This window comes from Vulpes vulpes, chromosome 12, assembly GCF_048418805.1.
Source record: "Vulpes vulpes isolate BD-2025 chromosome 12, VulVul3, whole genome shotgun sequence".
Classification (NCBI taxonomy): domain Eukaryota; kingdom Metazoa; phylum Chordata; class Mammalia; order Carnivora; family Canidae; genus Vulpes; species Vulpes vulpes.
In genome coordinates, this window is record NC_132791.1 from 45,402,912 (window position 1) to 45,417,328 (window position 14,417).

The 14,417-nt window shown below is 36.6% G+C and overlaps 1 protein-coding gene across 50 annotated transcripts in view; it reads left to right on the forward strand.

Moving 5' to 3' along the window:
- PTPRD (protein tyrosine phosphatase receptor type D) overlaps nucleotides 1–14,417 on the forward strand; it is a 2,173,792-nt gene that overhangs the window by 2,114,616 nt on the left and 44,759 nt on the right. For all 50 annotated transcript variants that reach the window (XM_072728319.1, XM_072728317.1, XM_072728336.1 and 47 more), the window contains 2 exons: nucleotides 8,523–8,642; nucleotides 9,176–9,330. In XM_072728319.1, coding sequence (XP_072584420.1) covers nucleotides 8,523–8,642; nucleotides 9,176–9,330 — 275 coding nt within the window. The remainder of the gene's footprint in view (nucleotides 1–8,522; nucleotides 8,643–9,175; nucleotides 9,331–14,417) is intronic.

Here is a 14,417-nt window from a genome sequence, read left to right on the forward strand (position 1 = left end):
GTTTTCTTGTAAAACACATCTTGAGATTCTTTTCAGATTGTGAGGTCCTTTTGGGTTAGAAGTTGGCAGACTCCTGTTGAAGATTATAAATGGCAGTGTTATTGTTTTCATTGTCGTTATCGGTTTTGGAAGGCCCAGCCTTGGCCAGCAGCAGACTAATTCTTGGCCCCTCTGGTTTGTCAAGGTTCGGTAAATTTAATGGAGAGCAAATGCTTTCCAAATGCCAGGTCTCTGTCCTTTTCCAAATAGAACTGGAAGCGCCGAAGGCCTCGAACATTTAATTTCTCAAACTACAGCCTAAAGCACTGCCTATCTAGGACAACAGAAACTGCTTTTTCCTTAAGCAACTGTAGAAACGGCAGCACAAACATTGCCTTTGGAGTCTGCATGATGTATGGGATTGTTTTTGAAAAGTGGTGGATATTTAATGTAAATAGGACACTGGCAACAAAAAGAATGGTGCTCATATTGGCAACCTAAAGGATGTTTGGGTTCTTATCTAGCAAGTTCCACACTCTTGGTTTTCTCTAGTCAACAGACACAATGTCAGATAAAAGAGAGAGCATCCCACCACTTTCTTACTGTGTTAGCTTCTTGGATTTTCTACCTTCTTTCCCTACCCCCATCTCCTCTATTTAGAATGGCCGCCTACAGATTCTGGCCCAAAAGAAACATTCCTGTGAAAATGAATTAGAGGCATCATGGCCTAGGGAAAAGCTGAACTAGGAGGATGCAATTTTGCTCTTGGTGACATTGTACAAAGCCCGTCTCATTGTCCACGTTCGTGTGTATAGCACTCCCAAGCTGATGAGGTCACTTCGAAAATCATAAGAAGTGTGAATTAACTCTGTGTTTAGGCAAAGGTGAGGTTCAGCGGGTATGCAACAGTATAATTATACTGGTTGTTAAAATGCTAAAATGTATCAATACTACCAATATACAGAAATTATCTTTTCACTGAAACTTTAAGTTGCCTGATATATTTATTGCTCAATGACAGTGACACAGGAGTGTTGCCAGGCCTTAGGCAGCCACCGAGCGGATCCAAGCAGATACAGAGGTGATAGTATGGCTCTGTAGAGCACCCACCTGCTTCCAGGTGTGATTCAGGCTGAGGTGCAAACTCTAAGGGCCACAGCTACATGGGAAGAGCTGACATTTAAGTACCACCTCGCCATGACAAAGGGGTACTTTATAGTGTTTTCCTCTGGTTACAACAGAGTGCCAGAAACTTGAGATATAATGACTGTCAATTTAATGGGGGGGAGTCATTAGAAAAGTTTAGTGCAGCTCCCTGTATGAACTTCTGGCAGACACATTGTCCTAGTCTGTTCAGGCTGCTACAACCAAATGCCATAGACTGGATGGCTTCAAAATTATTTCTCACAGTTCTGGAAACCGGGAAGTGTAAGATCAAGAAGCCAGCAGATTTTGGTATCTGGTGAAGCTCCACTTCCTCACTCACAAAAAAACTCTCTTCCTGTTTTATCCTCACGTGGTGGAAGGGGTGAGGGAGCTTCCAGAGTCTCTATTATAAGGCATGAAGCCTATTCATGAAGGCTCCACTCTAGACTTAATCACCTCCCTAAGGCTCAGCTCCTCATAATCAAACTAGGGATTAAATTTCAACCTATGAAGTTTGTTTGTTGTTGTTATCTTGGCAGGGGGGGGGACACAAATATTTAGTCTAGAGCACACATCAAACAAAAGGAAATATCAATTTTTGAATTAATAAATGGTTTAGAAAGTGTTCAAATGGTTCAATGAACTGATAAGCAGTTTTATATGAATAATTCGGTTTATTTAGAGAATAAGATTTTTCATCTTTCCAGTTTTATTTATGAAAAGCTATCACTGCACTGGTGGTTAAATGCTTTAATATTACTCTCATTTCAGCTATTCTGTGTCCTTGATCTCCAGTACATAATGGTCAGCAAAGAGAAAATGAAGAGGGGAAACCAGACTACCCTTTTGCCATTTGAAAATAGATATGGCCAAATGTTAGTTGAGTGAAAAGAATGACATCGCTGAAAGAGAATAGAATCATCTCTATACTTATTTTTAGATAGTCAAATATTGAAGCTGGTCTTTAAAACTGCCAAGAAAAGATATTATAGCCTATAAAAATAAACAGCTCAGCATATAATTTATCCATCCACTAAAACATATCCTCATAATTATCTGAAACTTCCTTTTATTATATCCTCCCTTACAGAATGTGTATTGACAAGGGCATATTAACATTTCCATATTCCCAATACCAGCTTTGACTTATATTATCTAATGTTAGCATACTTTCTAACTGCTCCTTATAGAAGGTTCCTCTGCCCAAACATAGTAGATACTAATTTTTCCAGTTAATTTCAGCAACAGTTATACTTTTCCATCTATCATTTACTGTTTATTCTAAGTTCTTCTTTGGCTAAATAATCTGGTCCTAGGTAAGATTTTCAAAGTACTATATAGTACATGGATTTTGCATTAGTGATGCTGGGACCCTTTGGAGGTATTGGTTTGTTACCTTTCCAATTCTGATGCTTCGCCATGCTGCCATGCTCAAGAAGTCTTTATTAAAATGAGAAGGTTTTGGTTTCAGAAAGTTTTGGGCAATTTAAAAATAAGCTAACGTAGACCACAGTGTAGTTGATTATAAAACTGGCTTCTAGTTTTTGAGTGTCTGTGGTGTTCCAGGCACTTCCAAGATAAGCCATATGGAAGTGAAAAGAGACTAGAAAGAAAGCATTTCCCTGAAGCACAGTCAGCAGACCTACTGGATAAATCCTATGTCATATTTCCAGTGACAATTTTTATCTTTCCATCAATTTGCTTTTAATAGATTGCCATGAAAGAGGTGGTATGAATTAATTCCATAGCATACAGTTAGTGATGGTCAACTTGTTCTTTCCATAATTATGAAGAAATGAAGCTACCACATATGGGTAATCCCTTTGTAATATTAAAAATAAATATATCCCCCAAATTCAGACAGAAATATGAACTGTCTTATTTAGGTTAGGCTTCAAATTGAGTTACTGGGTGAGGTTCCTAAACCACAGCTTGGGTAGCATGTTCTGCTTCTCTCCTTTTTCACCACAGACACTAATACATTCCCTGCTCACATCTGACTAGGACCCAGGTAGAGCAAGGGAGTTACCTGGAAACCTCACATCTATGCTTTTGAAGAACCAGCAGATGTAAGCATACCTTTATATTTATTTAGCCAGTAAAGCTGATGGATTGGGGGTAGGAGGGCATCTCATTTCACTTTGATGCCCCCACGGTTGCTAAGACCTTGCCTTCCATCTCTCAAGTCCTAAATACATGTCCACTGGGATTAATAACATGCTTCTTTTTTTCAATTTAGAATGATTACATTTTTATAACAACAACCATAAAAATCGAAAACACAATCTGAGAATTAATAATAGCTGTTGCCTGTTGAATGCCTGTTGGGTTTAGAGTTTCAGGTGCATGGTCTTTGAGCCTTATGATAGCCCTGTCATGCTGGAGATATTCTACCCATTTAACAGATGAGGCTGCTTTGGCCCTACAAATAAAGAAGCCATTACCTGGTCTCTAGTCAGATTGCCCAACCTTCTATGCTTCAGTCCTGGAGATCATTTGTAGTCAATCACTTCAGAATTAAATAGGAAAAGACAAGCATCAGTATTTTTATTCAGGAGCTACCGCCTTTTAGTTCTTAGATGCTCAGAGAGGAGCCTCCCACACTGGGCTCTGTGCACAAAGCCTAAAAGTAGTAACTCTAGAAATACCTTCCAGAGATTGTCTCCCAGGGGAGAAAAAAGGTTTACTATTGTCAAAGTAAAACATTTCAAGAGAGAGAATGGAGCAAGTTCATTTGTATCGGATAATTAGAAAAAAATCATTTCTAACCATTCTCCTGTGCCCTTTCCCCCCGCCTCACTACACTTCCCAATTACTTTCTAATGTTGAAATCAGAATTATTTGTTTAGTATATAGCTAAAAATGAAGGACTTAAAAGAATGTTGATAAATGTGAGCCTTTAAATGGATCCCTTAGAAAGCAGATGAAAGCGTAGGGGCTATTCAGAGAAGGAGGAGGAGAAAAGAGTGCCCAGGTACTTACTAGTGAAGAGAAGAGTACATTGCTGTAACTGTTTTGAGAAGCCTGGGGACAGCTTCTAATCCTGTTTCTGAGACCATATGTGTGCATGTGTAGATATGTTCAAATATTTATTTTTTCATAAGCTCCCTTTGTAAAATATTTCTTGAGAGAAAACAGCAATGTTTAAATATATTTGCTTTAAAATATTGCTCCCAGTTTTTGCTGTTGAATTTGAAACATTTTAGAGCAGGTTTGTGTGTGTGTGTGTGTGTGTGTGTGTAGTTTTGTTGTTGTTGTAAAAAGTAAGATTCAAATACATTATTTAAATTAGTACAAAAGCTTTCTTCTTCTTTAGCTGAAAATGTACACAACATTAACTCTTTATAGTAATATTTTCTGGTATTCTTTTTTCCTAAAGGAGCTAGAGTCTAAGTTAATAATAGTTGCAGTTTTAAACTTAATACTAGAAATATGAGAATAATTAGTGTAACTTCAGTTTTTCCTATATCTTATGTATGGGGTAGAGTTGTAGATGGAAAGTCTCTAAATAATGAAATGATTTTTCCAGAGGTCACATAAAAGCTGGCTTATGGTCTTTTCCTCCATTTCCTTTGTCTTATCTCACCCAAAGGTCTGATGATAATCAATTCCCAGCTTTGAAATAAAATTGCATTGAATTTGGTTCAGTGCATCATACTAACCTCATAGATCATTTCATTGCATTAACCTGCTGTTTTTATATCTGTCATAGTGATACCTGTCCCTGTGGGATTTGATCTGTTGATTTTGATTTGAAAGAGTTGACATCCAGCTGAAATTGTTAAGTAATTAGTTGATTTTTGCTCTTCATTTTTTTTTAACTTAACACATTGCTGGCATCCTCTCAAATGCTGCAGTAAGAGGTCTCCAAAGTTACTTTTGTTCTTTGCAGTGAGAAATCAACTTGACATCTATTTTATGGTTTAAAACAGTCCCTTTGGCATACTTTTTTTTAATAAACTAATTTTTATTGGTGTTCAATTTACCAACATACAGAATAACACCCAGTGCTCATCCCGTCAAGTGTCCATCTCAGTGCCTGTCACCCATTCACCCCCAACCCCCGCCCTCCTCCCCTTCCACCACCCCTAGTTCAATTCCCAGAGTTAGAAGTCTTTATGTTCTGTCTTCCTTCCTGATATTTCCCACACATTTCTTCTCCCTTCCCTTATATTCACTTTCACTATTATTTATATTCCCCAAATGAATGAGACCATATAATGTTTGTCCTTCTCCGATTGACTTACTTCACTCAGCATAATGCCCTCCAGTTCTATCCACGTTGAAGCAAATGGTGGGTATTTGTCGTTTCTAATGGCTGAGTAATATTCCATTGTATACATAAACCACATCTTCTTTATCCATTCATCTTTCGATAGACACTGAGGCTCTTTCCACAGTTTGGCTTCCACATTGCTGCTAGAAACATCGGGGTGCAGGTGTCCCGGCGTTTCATTGCATCTGTATCTTTGGGGTAAATCCCCAACAGTGCAATTGCTGGGTCGTAGGGCAGGTCTATTTTTAACTCTTTGAGGAACCTCCACACAGTTTTCCAGAGTGGCTGCACCAGTTCACATTCCCACCAACAGTGTAAGAGGGTTCCCTTTTCTCTGCATCCTCTCCAACATTTGTGGTTTCCTGCCTTGTTAATTTTCCCCATTCTCACTGGTGTGAGGTGGTATCTCATTGTGCTTTTGATTTTATTTCCCTGATGGCAAGTGATGCAGAGCATTTTCTCATGTGCATGTTGGCCATGTCCATGTCTTCCTCTGTGAGATTTCTCTTCATGTCTTTTGCCCATTTCATGATTGGATTGTTTGTTTCTTTGGTGTTGAGTTTAATAAGTTCTTTATGGATTTTGGAAACTAGCCCTTTATCTGATATGTCATTTGCAAATATCTTCTCCCATTCTGTATGTTGTCTTTTAGTTTTGTTGACTGTATCCTTTGCTGTGCAAAAGTTTCTTATCTTGATGAAGTCCCAATAGTTCATTTTTGCTTTTGTTTCTTTTGCCTTTGTGGATGTATCTTGCAAGAAGTTACTGTGGCCAAGTTCTCAAAGGGTGTTGCCTGTGTTCTCCTCTAGGATTTTGATGGACTCTTGTCTCACATTTAGATCTCTCATCCACCTTGAGTTTATCTTTGTGTATGGTGAAAGAGAGTGGTCCAGTTTCATTCTTCTGCATGTGGATGTTCAATTTTCCCAGCACCATTTATTGAAGAGACTGTCTTTCTTCCAATGGATAGTCTTTCCTCCTTTATTGAATATTAGTTGACCATAAAGTTCAGGGTCCACTTCTGGATTCTTTATTCTGTTCCATTGATCTATGTGTCTGTTTTTGTGCCAGTACCACAACTGTCTTGATGACCACAGCTTTGTAGTACAACCTGAAATCTGGCATTGTGATGCCCCCAGCTATGGTTTTCTTTTTTAAAATTCCCCTGGCTATTCGGGGTCTTTTCTGATTCCACACAAATCTTAAAATAAATTGTTCTAACTCTCTGAAGAAAGTCCATGGTATTTTGATAGGGATTGCATTAAACGTGTAAATTGCCCTGGGTAACATTGACATTTTCACAATATTAATTCTGCCAATCCATGAGCATGGAATATTTTTCCATCTCTTTGTGTCTTCCTCAATTTCTTTCAGAAGTGTTCTATAGTTTTTAGGGTATACTTTTTGTGATTTTCTTTTCATCTGAATCGTGGCTACTGTTGGCTCTATTCAGGTGGTATCTTCTGTTAATTCCATCCAACATACAACTTAATGTTTTAATGGATGGTCAGAGAACATACAGAGGCACTGAGTCAGGGTATTGCTACATCAATATTCTCCTGAAAGAGTATTGTCTTTCCCTTGTGTTATTGTTAGAAATAACAAGTAGAACATAGAAATATAAACACAGAAGAAAACATTATGCATCTACGGAACATGTAAGCATGTTTTTAAAAATCCTATTGAGACAAAAATTTCTCATCTTACTTGAATCATTTTTGTTTTAATAAGTGATGTTTGTGTGGCCTCACCATTGAAAAAAAAGCACGAGAGTCAAACCTTGTGAATTCAATGTCCACTTACTATATAACTGTACGTTAAAGTGGTCTTCAACTTTTTATTGTCTAGAAAATTAGAGAATAAAATCTCTGATTTTTTTTTTTTTTTTATAGATGGTTCAGGATCTAGATAGAAAGAGCTTGAATCCTTTGAGGAGCAGATGCTATGTCTATGAAAGAGAAAAATTATAGTATTATTCACAGAATGCTACTAATATTTATATTCAACATGAAAGTAAATAATTATCTACCAATTCTATTCACTGGACCAAAAAATTCTAGTGTCTATGGTAATAATGCCTCATTGCTTTTGTTTAAATCCAGATTATGACTTTTAAATCTTTCTTTCTCAACTACAAGGTATGTTTCCTAATATAAAATGGTATTAGATTTCTTTACCTAGAGAAAGGCATTTCAGTTAAGAATTACTCCCATCTTTTTCTTTCTTTTAATCTGAGATGGAAAGGGTGAATATATTCGTATCTATGACCTTACTAGAAAATATACTGTTGTGTTTGTCATTTTTATTATGTTTTTTTAATGCCCACAGAACATAGTAATTTGAAACATATTCCAGACCTGGAATTATTTTTCTGTTGCATGTTAAACTAATTGGCTTGAATACCTTTTATGTGTTTTTATTCAACTGCACGTAGAAATTGTAGATTATTTATCTGATATGAATGAATTTTAAATTACTTGAACTTTGCACCAGTGTATGACCCTCTGAGACCAGTTTCAAAGAACACACAGCTCTTTCTCCACTACACATTACAGATTTAATTTGTTTTGGATACAAATACCATTTATCTTGTATTTTTTACAATGCTGTGTTGTTTATTATACTTTGATAGCTTCACAAATTATTCTACTTTTATTTAAACAAGTATATTTGGAAATCATGATAGTTCAAGATGAACTAGCTTGTGCCTTTTAAACCTTGATGGATGAACACTATCTCACTGTGTTATTTAAATGGCTGAGCATAATCCTGACGCGATTCATAACGTATATCCCAGAACAAATTTGTGTTTTCTTTTCAAGTACTCTAAAGTTTCAAATACCTCTTTCCTTATTTTACTCAGCAACAATCTGCAATTTATTTTTCTCCAGGAAAATTGAATCTGTTACTGCTTAGTATTCCTACCAGTTTGAAAAATGTGGTTTATATTGGCATCAGAGCAGTAATTTACATATATTGGGATAACAAGAATGCGTGCCAGAAAAAAGATCAACATAAAATGAAATGCAAAAAAGCTGTTTTCCTTCAACAGCAACTCAGAGTGAAACTAATAGAGAAATTGATGAGCATCTGCCCTGAATGTGTCACTTGTTTCTTCTAGGTGAAGTGTGACCAGTATTGGCCCAGTAGAGGCACGGAAAGCCATGGACTGGTCCAAGTGACGCTGCTCGATACAGTGGAACTGGCCACGTACTGTGTGCGGACATTTGCACTTTACAAGGTTTGCCTTTTTTGTTTCTCTTTCTCTCTCCCTTTCCCCTTTCCATTATTTAAAGAAAGCGTCCTTTGAGAAATCAAATATCTTAAGACTATACTTAAATCTTGATTCCACTGGCAACTGTGAAGAATGAAATAATTCTTCCATTACCACTCAGCAATTTTTCTCCTTGTCCAGTGATTTATCAGTAAATATGGAACTCTCACTCCGAACAGAAGTTTTTGGCAAATGAAGAATAGATGAAGAAGAACCAGTTCTTTCTATAAAATATATCAGGAGCAGTCCTGGAAGCATTACATTTTACCTGCAAAATGTAATGCTTCTCAGCTAAGAATGTTTATCTTCCTGAGCATATAGTTGTCATTTACAAATAGCTTGGCATTGATAACTCCAAAGAGTGCATCTTCCGAAAGGTCATGGGGGTAGGGTGACAAATTAAGGTAGCACATTTTCATGTTACCTTTTCCATGTTACTACTCATTGTTACAGCCTGAGGGTAGGAATGCAGAATTTCACAGAGTCTTCCTACTTCACAGAATGGGTCAAGCGAGAAGAGAGAAGTAAGACAATTCCAGTTCACCGCCTGGCCTGATCACGGCGTTCCAGAACACCCCACACCTTTCCTAGCTTTCTTACGGAGAGTCAAAACCTGTAACCCTCCTGATGCGGGTCCCATGGTTGTGCACTGCAGGTAAGAACCTCTTAGAACATTTGTTTTTCTCATAGTCAGAAGGTTGGAGAGGAAACAGAAAGATCAATTGTTCCTCATTGGATATTCTCTTTCCAACTTCTTGATATTCTGGGAAAGTAGACCTCTTTATAAATAACACAGGTGGATTTTAGTCAAATGAGGCCTATACTGACATTCATAGAAAGCATTTGATAGAGATGAATATTCCACTCTGGAGATGATAAGCAACTATGGTTCATGCTGTTCTCTCTTTGGAGCAAAAATAAATAAATAGATAAACACAACATTAATTGTGCATATGGCATTAAACATATGAAACAGAAAAGAATCAAGAATCAATCTTATAATTTGGTTCAAGTTTCATCTTTGTGAGGAATATTCTTTAAAAGATGATAGATAGATAGATAGATAGATAGATAGATAGATAGATAGATAGATATATAAACTATAAACTATTTGACAAGTTCTTGTGACCTGGGAAGATACAACCTTTTTTCTATATATAGGAAAAAAAATTGCTGAACAAAGTAATTCTATAAATATAAAAGGTTTTAAAGAAAGTGTCTTGTTGCTTAAAGATACCTTCTACATATTAGTATTATCAAATCACATATAGAAAATATACTAATTTGAGTTTTAAAAATTTATTTAATATGATATGAAGACCTATATTTTAGAAGAATTTACTTTTTATACTTGCAAGTAATGAGTCTAGATTTCTTTTGAAATGTTTTATAATTTAGTATTACTTTTTACTTAATTCTGACTAACATTCTATCACCACTCAGGTTCTACTATGTAGTGTTTATATGTTTTTTAGTATTTAACTGTTTCTTACCAGTTCCTTAGTTCCTCTCTCAAATATCATTACTAACATATTATTAAAGATACCTAGTCAAGTTCTATATATCACAATATGAATGTATAGTTCATATAATCATAATAGTTCTTTGTAAACTGGGTTATTCAAACATGAGAGAATATGATTTCTTTCACAGATGTGTAAAATGCAGTAGGTTAAGTATATTTAAAAAAAAGAAAGAAAACATCTATCATAAACCACTTCTATCATCACTTAATAGTATAACACTTTCACATCCCATATTATGCTTGAGCATAATACCCTGGATCCTAGAAATGACATCTGTTTTTACAAAAGATGGGGACAAGAGATAGATCAGAATAAAAGCAACAAAATTCACCTAACTAACCCACGTTACAATGGTAATTGCTGAACAGTGGCCTAGCAGGATTTAAACAAGATGTTTTATTTCTCTTCCCCAGCAATTTTTTCACAACTCAACTAATAAGATCACAGTATATTTACAGAGTATTTTACAAATTCCGAAGCATTCTTCCATGCTTTATTCTGTTTGATGTTCTTAACAATATGTCAGACCAAGAGAAGGGAGCAGAAAAAAAGCTACAGGGTTTGGTTCAAGTACTGAGAGTTAGGAAGCCAGACATAGTCCAGCTCATGTCTTAAAATCTAGTACTTATTGCTCTTAACCTGACACTATGTTGCAGTGTTTTGCATGATTCTGGAACACTAGAAATTATTTTTGTTTATTTGATAAAGGCTTTTGCATCATGACAGCAGGTTTCTGGTTCACCTGCCTGTTGTTTTCAGCACGCACTAGTTTGATCAGCCTCTATACTGTTATACATACTTCTTTGCAGACCTCAAACAGCCATTATGCCTGGTGACGTGGTGTCCCTGCTCAAGTTGATTATGAAGATCACACATGAAGTGTTTTCAGATGGATTTTGGTCGCAGGATAGGGAAACAGAAGTTTTGGCTCACTGAAGAAAGGTTTCCCTCATAGTCCTAATGGCAAAAATTCAGTTCACATGGATACATGCATTCATACATACAGAGATATATACATAAGCACATACACAAACACTGAGATATACATATAGATAGATAGAGATATAGACATATCTATCTATCTATAAAATACAAATAAAAATTAAAGAAACCTAACTTGGTAGTTTTCACAAGACATTGTATTTGCATTACCATTTGAAATATAGCATGTCCCCCCTCTCAAAATATGTTTTCCAATATTGTGAATTAAAGTGGAGGACCTGGGAAACTTGATTGAATGATTGATTGACTGATAATTTAAAAATGCAATTTATCCTCTGTTGATCATATGCAAAGTGTAAGGCTATATGCTAGATACTTAGTTGGATCCAAAAATCTTGCAGGCAAGTAGGAGAGATAAGATAGATATCTAAATGATATTTTGAGAAAATACATACACTCCTACACACACACACACACACACACACACACACTACACAGAGCTGTATGTTATGTTAAGCCACCTGGACTCACTTCTAAGAGATACAGACAACTTTAGAGAAAACAAAGAAACAAAGATGAATGTGCAGAGCTAATAGCTGTTGACATTTGGAAGTGCCTGTGCCTGAGGCTCTGGAGAAGCTTTGTATTAAACAGAAAAGTAGATATATTGGTAGAAGAAATTTATTAGTGACTTTGAAACAATGAGGGAAAGATGCAGCATAAACTGAGCTCTGAGAAATGATCTGTGTTCAACCATAGGTTATCTCATGTGCCTGTGAGAAGTCTTAGCTGTATTATTTAGGAGAGACCATGTCTGCACTGTTACCATGCAAAGCATCACGAATTCTTGACTTGGTCACAGTGCATGTTAAAATTTCAGGGCAGCTGGGGTGGCTCAGTGGTTTAGCGGTTTAGCGTACTGCCTTCAGCCCAGGGCCTTATCCTAGAGACCCGGGATTGAGTCCCACATCAGTCTCCCTGAATGGAGCCTGCTTCTCCCTCTGCCTGTGTCTCTGCCTCTCTCTCTCTCTCTCTCTCTCTCTCTCTGTGTGTGTGTCTCATGAATAAATAAAATAAAAATTTCAGAGCACATTTTTTCTGAGGAGGTGGCAGAGAAAAGTCACTGCAGACAGCGAAAGCTTGTGTGGGGCCCCAAGAAATGCTAGGTTTTTTTTTAAGATTTTATTTATTCATTTGAGAAAGAGAGAGTAAGCCAGAGCATAAGCAGAGGGGAGAGGTAGCAGCAGACTCCCCACCAAGCAGGGAGCCCAGTGTGGGGATCTCCCCCAAGACCCTGGAATCATGACCTGAGCTGAAAACAGACACTTAGCTGATTAAGTCACCCAGGCACCCCCTAGAAATTCTATTTTAGAAATCATCTCTAAGCAGGAAGAAACTTTGCAGAAAGCCACAATAGACATGTCACAAAGGGTTATTGTTGACAGGTAACCATGATCATGTTGTAAATAATCACATTAATACTCTGGGATGTAAATACTGTATTTCATGTTATGATTTCTTGTGTGATGGATTTGACTTTTTTCCCCCTCTGTCATGAAAAAGTAGTGACAAACTCAAACCCAAGCCTTCTGCCAAACAGATATGTGAGGATGGAGGAGGTTTTAAATGAAATCTGGTAGTAGACCAAACAGAGGGAGGAGGGGGCAGAAAAAGAGAAAATGCACATTCCTCCAGTAGTTATGTCTATTGATAAATGAGCCAGGACTAAAAAGAGCTACTGTGAGTAAAAGAAATTCCAATAGTCAGTAGCTAGAAAGAGTTAGGAGGATAGCCTAGTGGTAACCACAGATAAGACCTTGCAAAGTCACAACGGATAAGGTCTACCACGTTCCTAGAAGAATGGTTCTATGGGCATAGGAAGGAAGACCAGCTCAAACTAGCAGTCAGTTCATAAAGAGCATATAAACTCAGAGTTAGGAGTACACACTCTTAAAAGAGAAAATACATATTTTGCCTGGGTAAAATGCTGGATTGTTCGCTTATGGGTTGTGGGCCTTTGGGCAAGTTATTTCATATCTGCTGGCCTCTGTTTCTTCACCTGTAAAGTGGTAATGCTCTCCATAACAATAAGAATTTCATGGAGATTAAATGAAATGATATAAAATGATAAAGCACTTAGAACACTGCATAGTATGTAGAAATATGAAATATCAAATTATTAGTATAGAAATTACTAAGTTTTAAAAGCTGTAAGAATATTTACAACTCAAGAGAAGATAACATTACCTTGGCTATAATCTATATGACTTGAGTCATGTATCCTGTGAATAACCAGCTGTTAAAAATAGACAAATTTTAATTGCGTGGATTTTTCAAAAATGTAGATGTTTTCCATTATGGTAATTCCATCAAATTTTCCCCAGTGACAGAGCACATTTTCTCATTTGCTGAGTTAGAATCATTTATAATAACAAATTTGTATTTGTGAAGACTTGAGAAACCATTGAACTCTTAAGATGATACTACTAAGGATACATAATAGCTAATGTGATGGTTCTTGATGCCCTCAAGATGAAGTTTGAACCTAGCATTGTGTTCCTGGCTCTTTGTTGATCTAGCCTGATGTCTCCCTCATGCCTCATTGTTCACTCTTAGCTATTACCACTAGCTACATATTCCAAGTACTTTCATCTCTGGCTCTTGGTAAATATTTATCCACTCTAGAATTTCACCTATTCCCCTCTCTTGATTATGTTCAACCTTGTTTCCTAATCCATCTCAAGTAGCACTTGTCCTGTGTATTGCAAAGGCTGCAAACTAGGCTCAGATGGTTTTGTTGACATTTTTTTTTTAATTTGAACTTGAAAGCCTTTAACTGGGATGCACTATCCAGTTTTCCAAACCTTCCCTATCCCTATTTTACATATTGCTCAACTCATCCATTTATAGGGATTGCTTCATATTGTAAACAACTGAGTTGAAATTATGGAGAATCCTTTAAAGCTCATTTCCCATTCCTCTTCCTGAAGAAAGAATTAAACACTATATTCTCTGAGTTCTTATAACATAGGTTCACACATAGCATATTTAGCTGTATGTGTACAGATCACATATGCCTTGAAATCCCAGAAGGCATGTGCAATGAATTATGCACATTTGTAACTTACATCATACTAGGTGCTCAATAATTGCTTTCTGAAGTTAATTGAATTCCATGTGGTGTTTTAGAAATTTTTATAGAAACAGTAAGATAATTTCAGGGCTGGACTATTTGTTTGTTTAACATGAGATTGTATTTTTCTCTCTTTATATT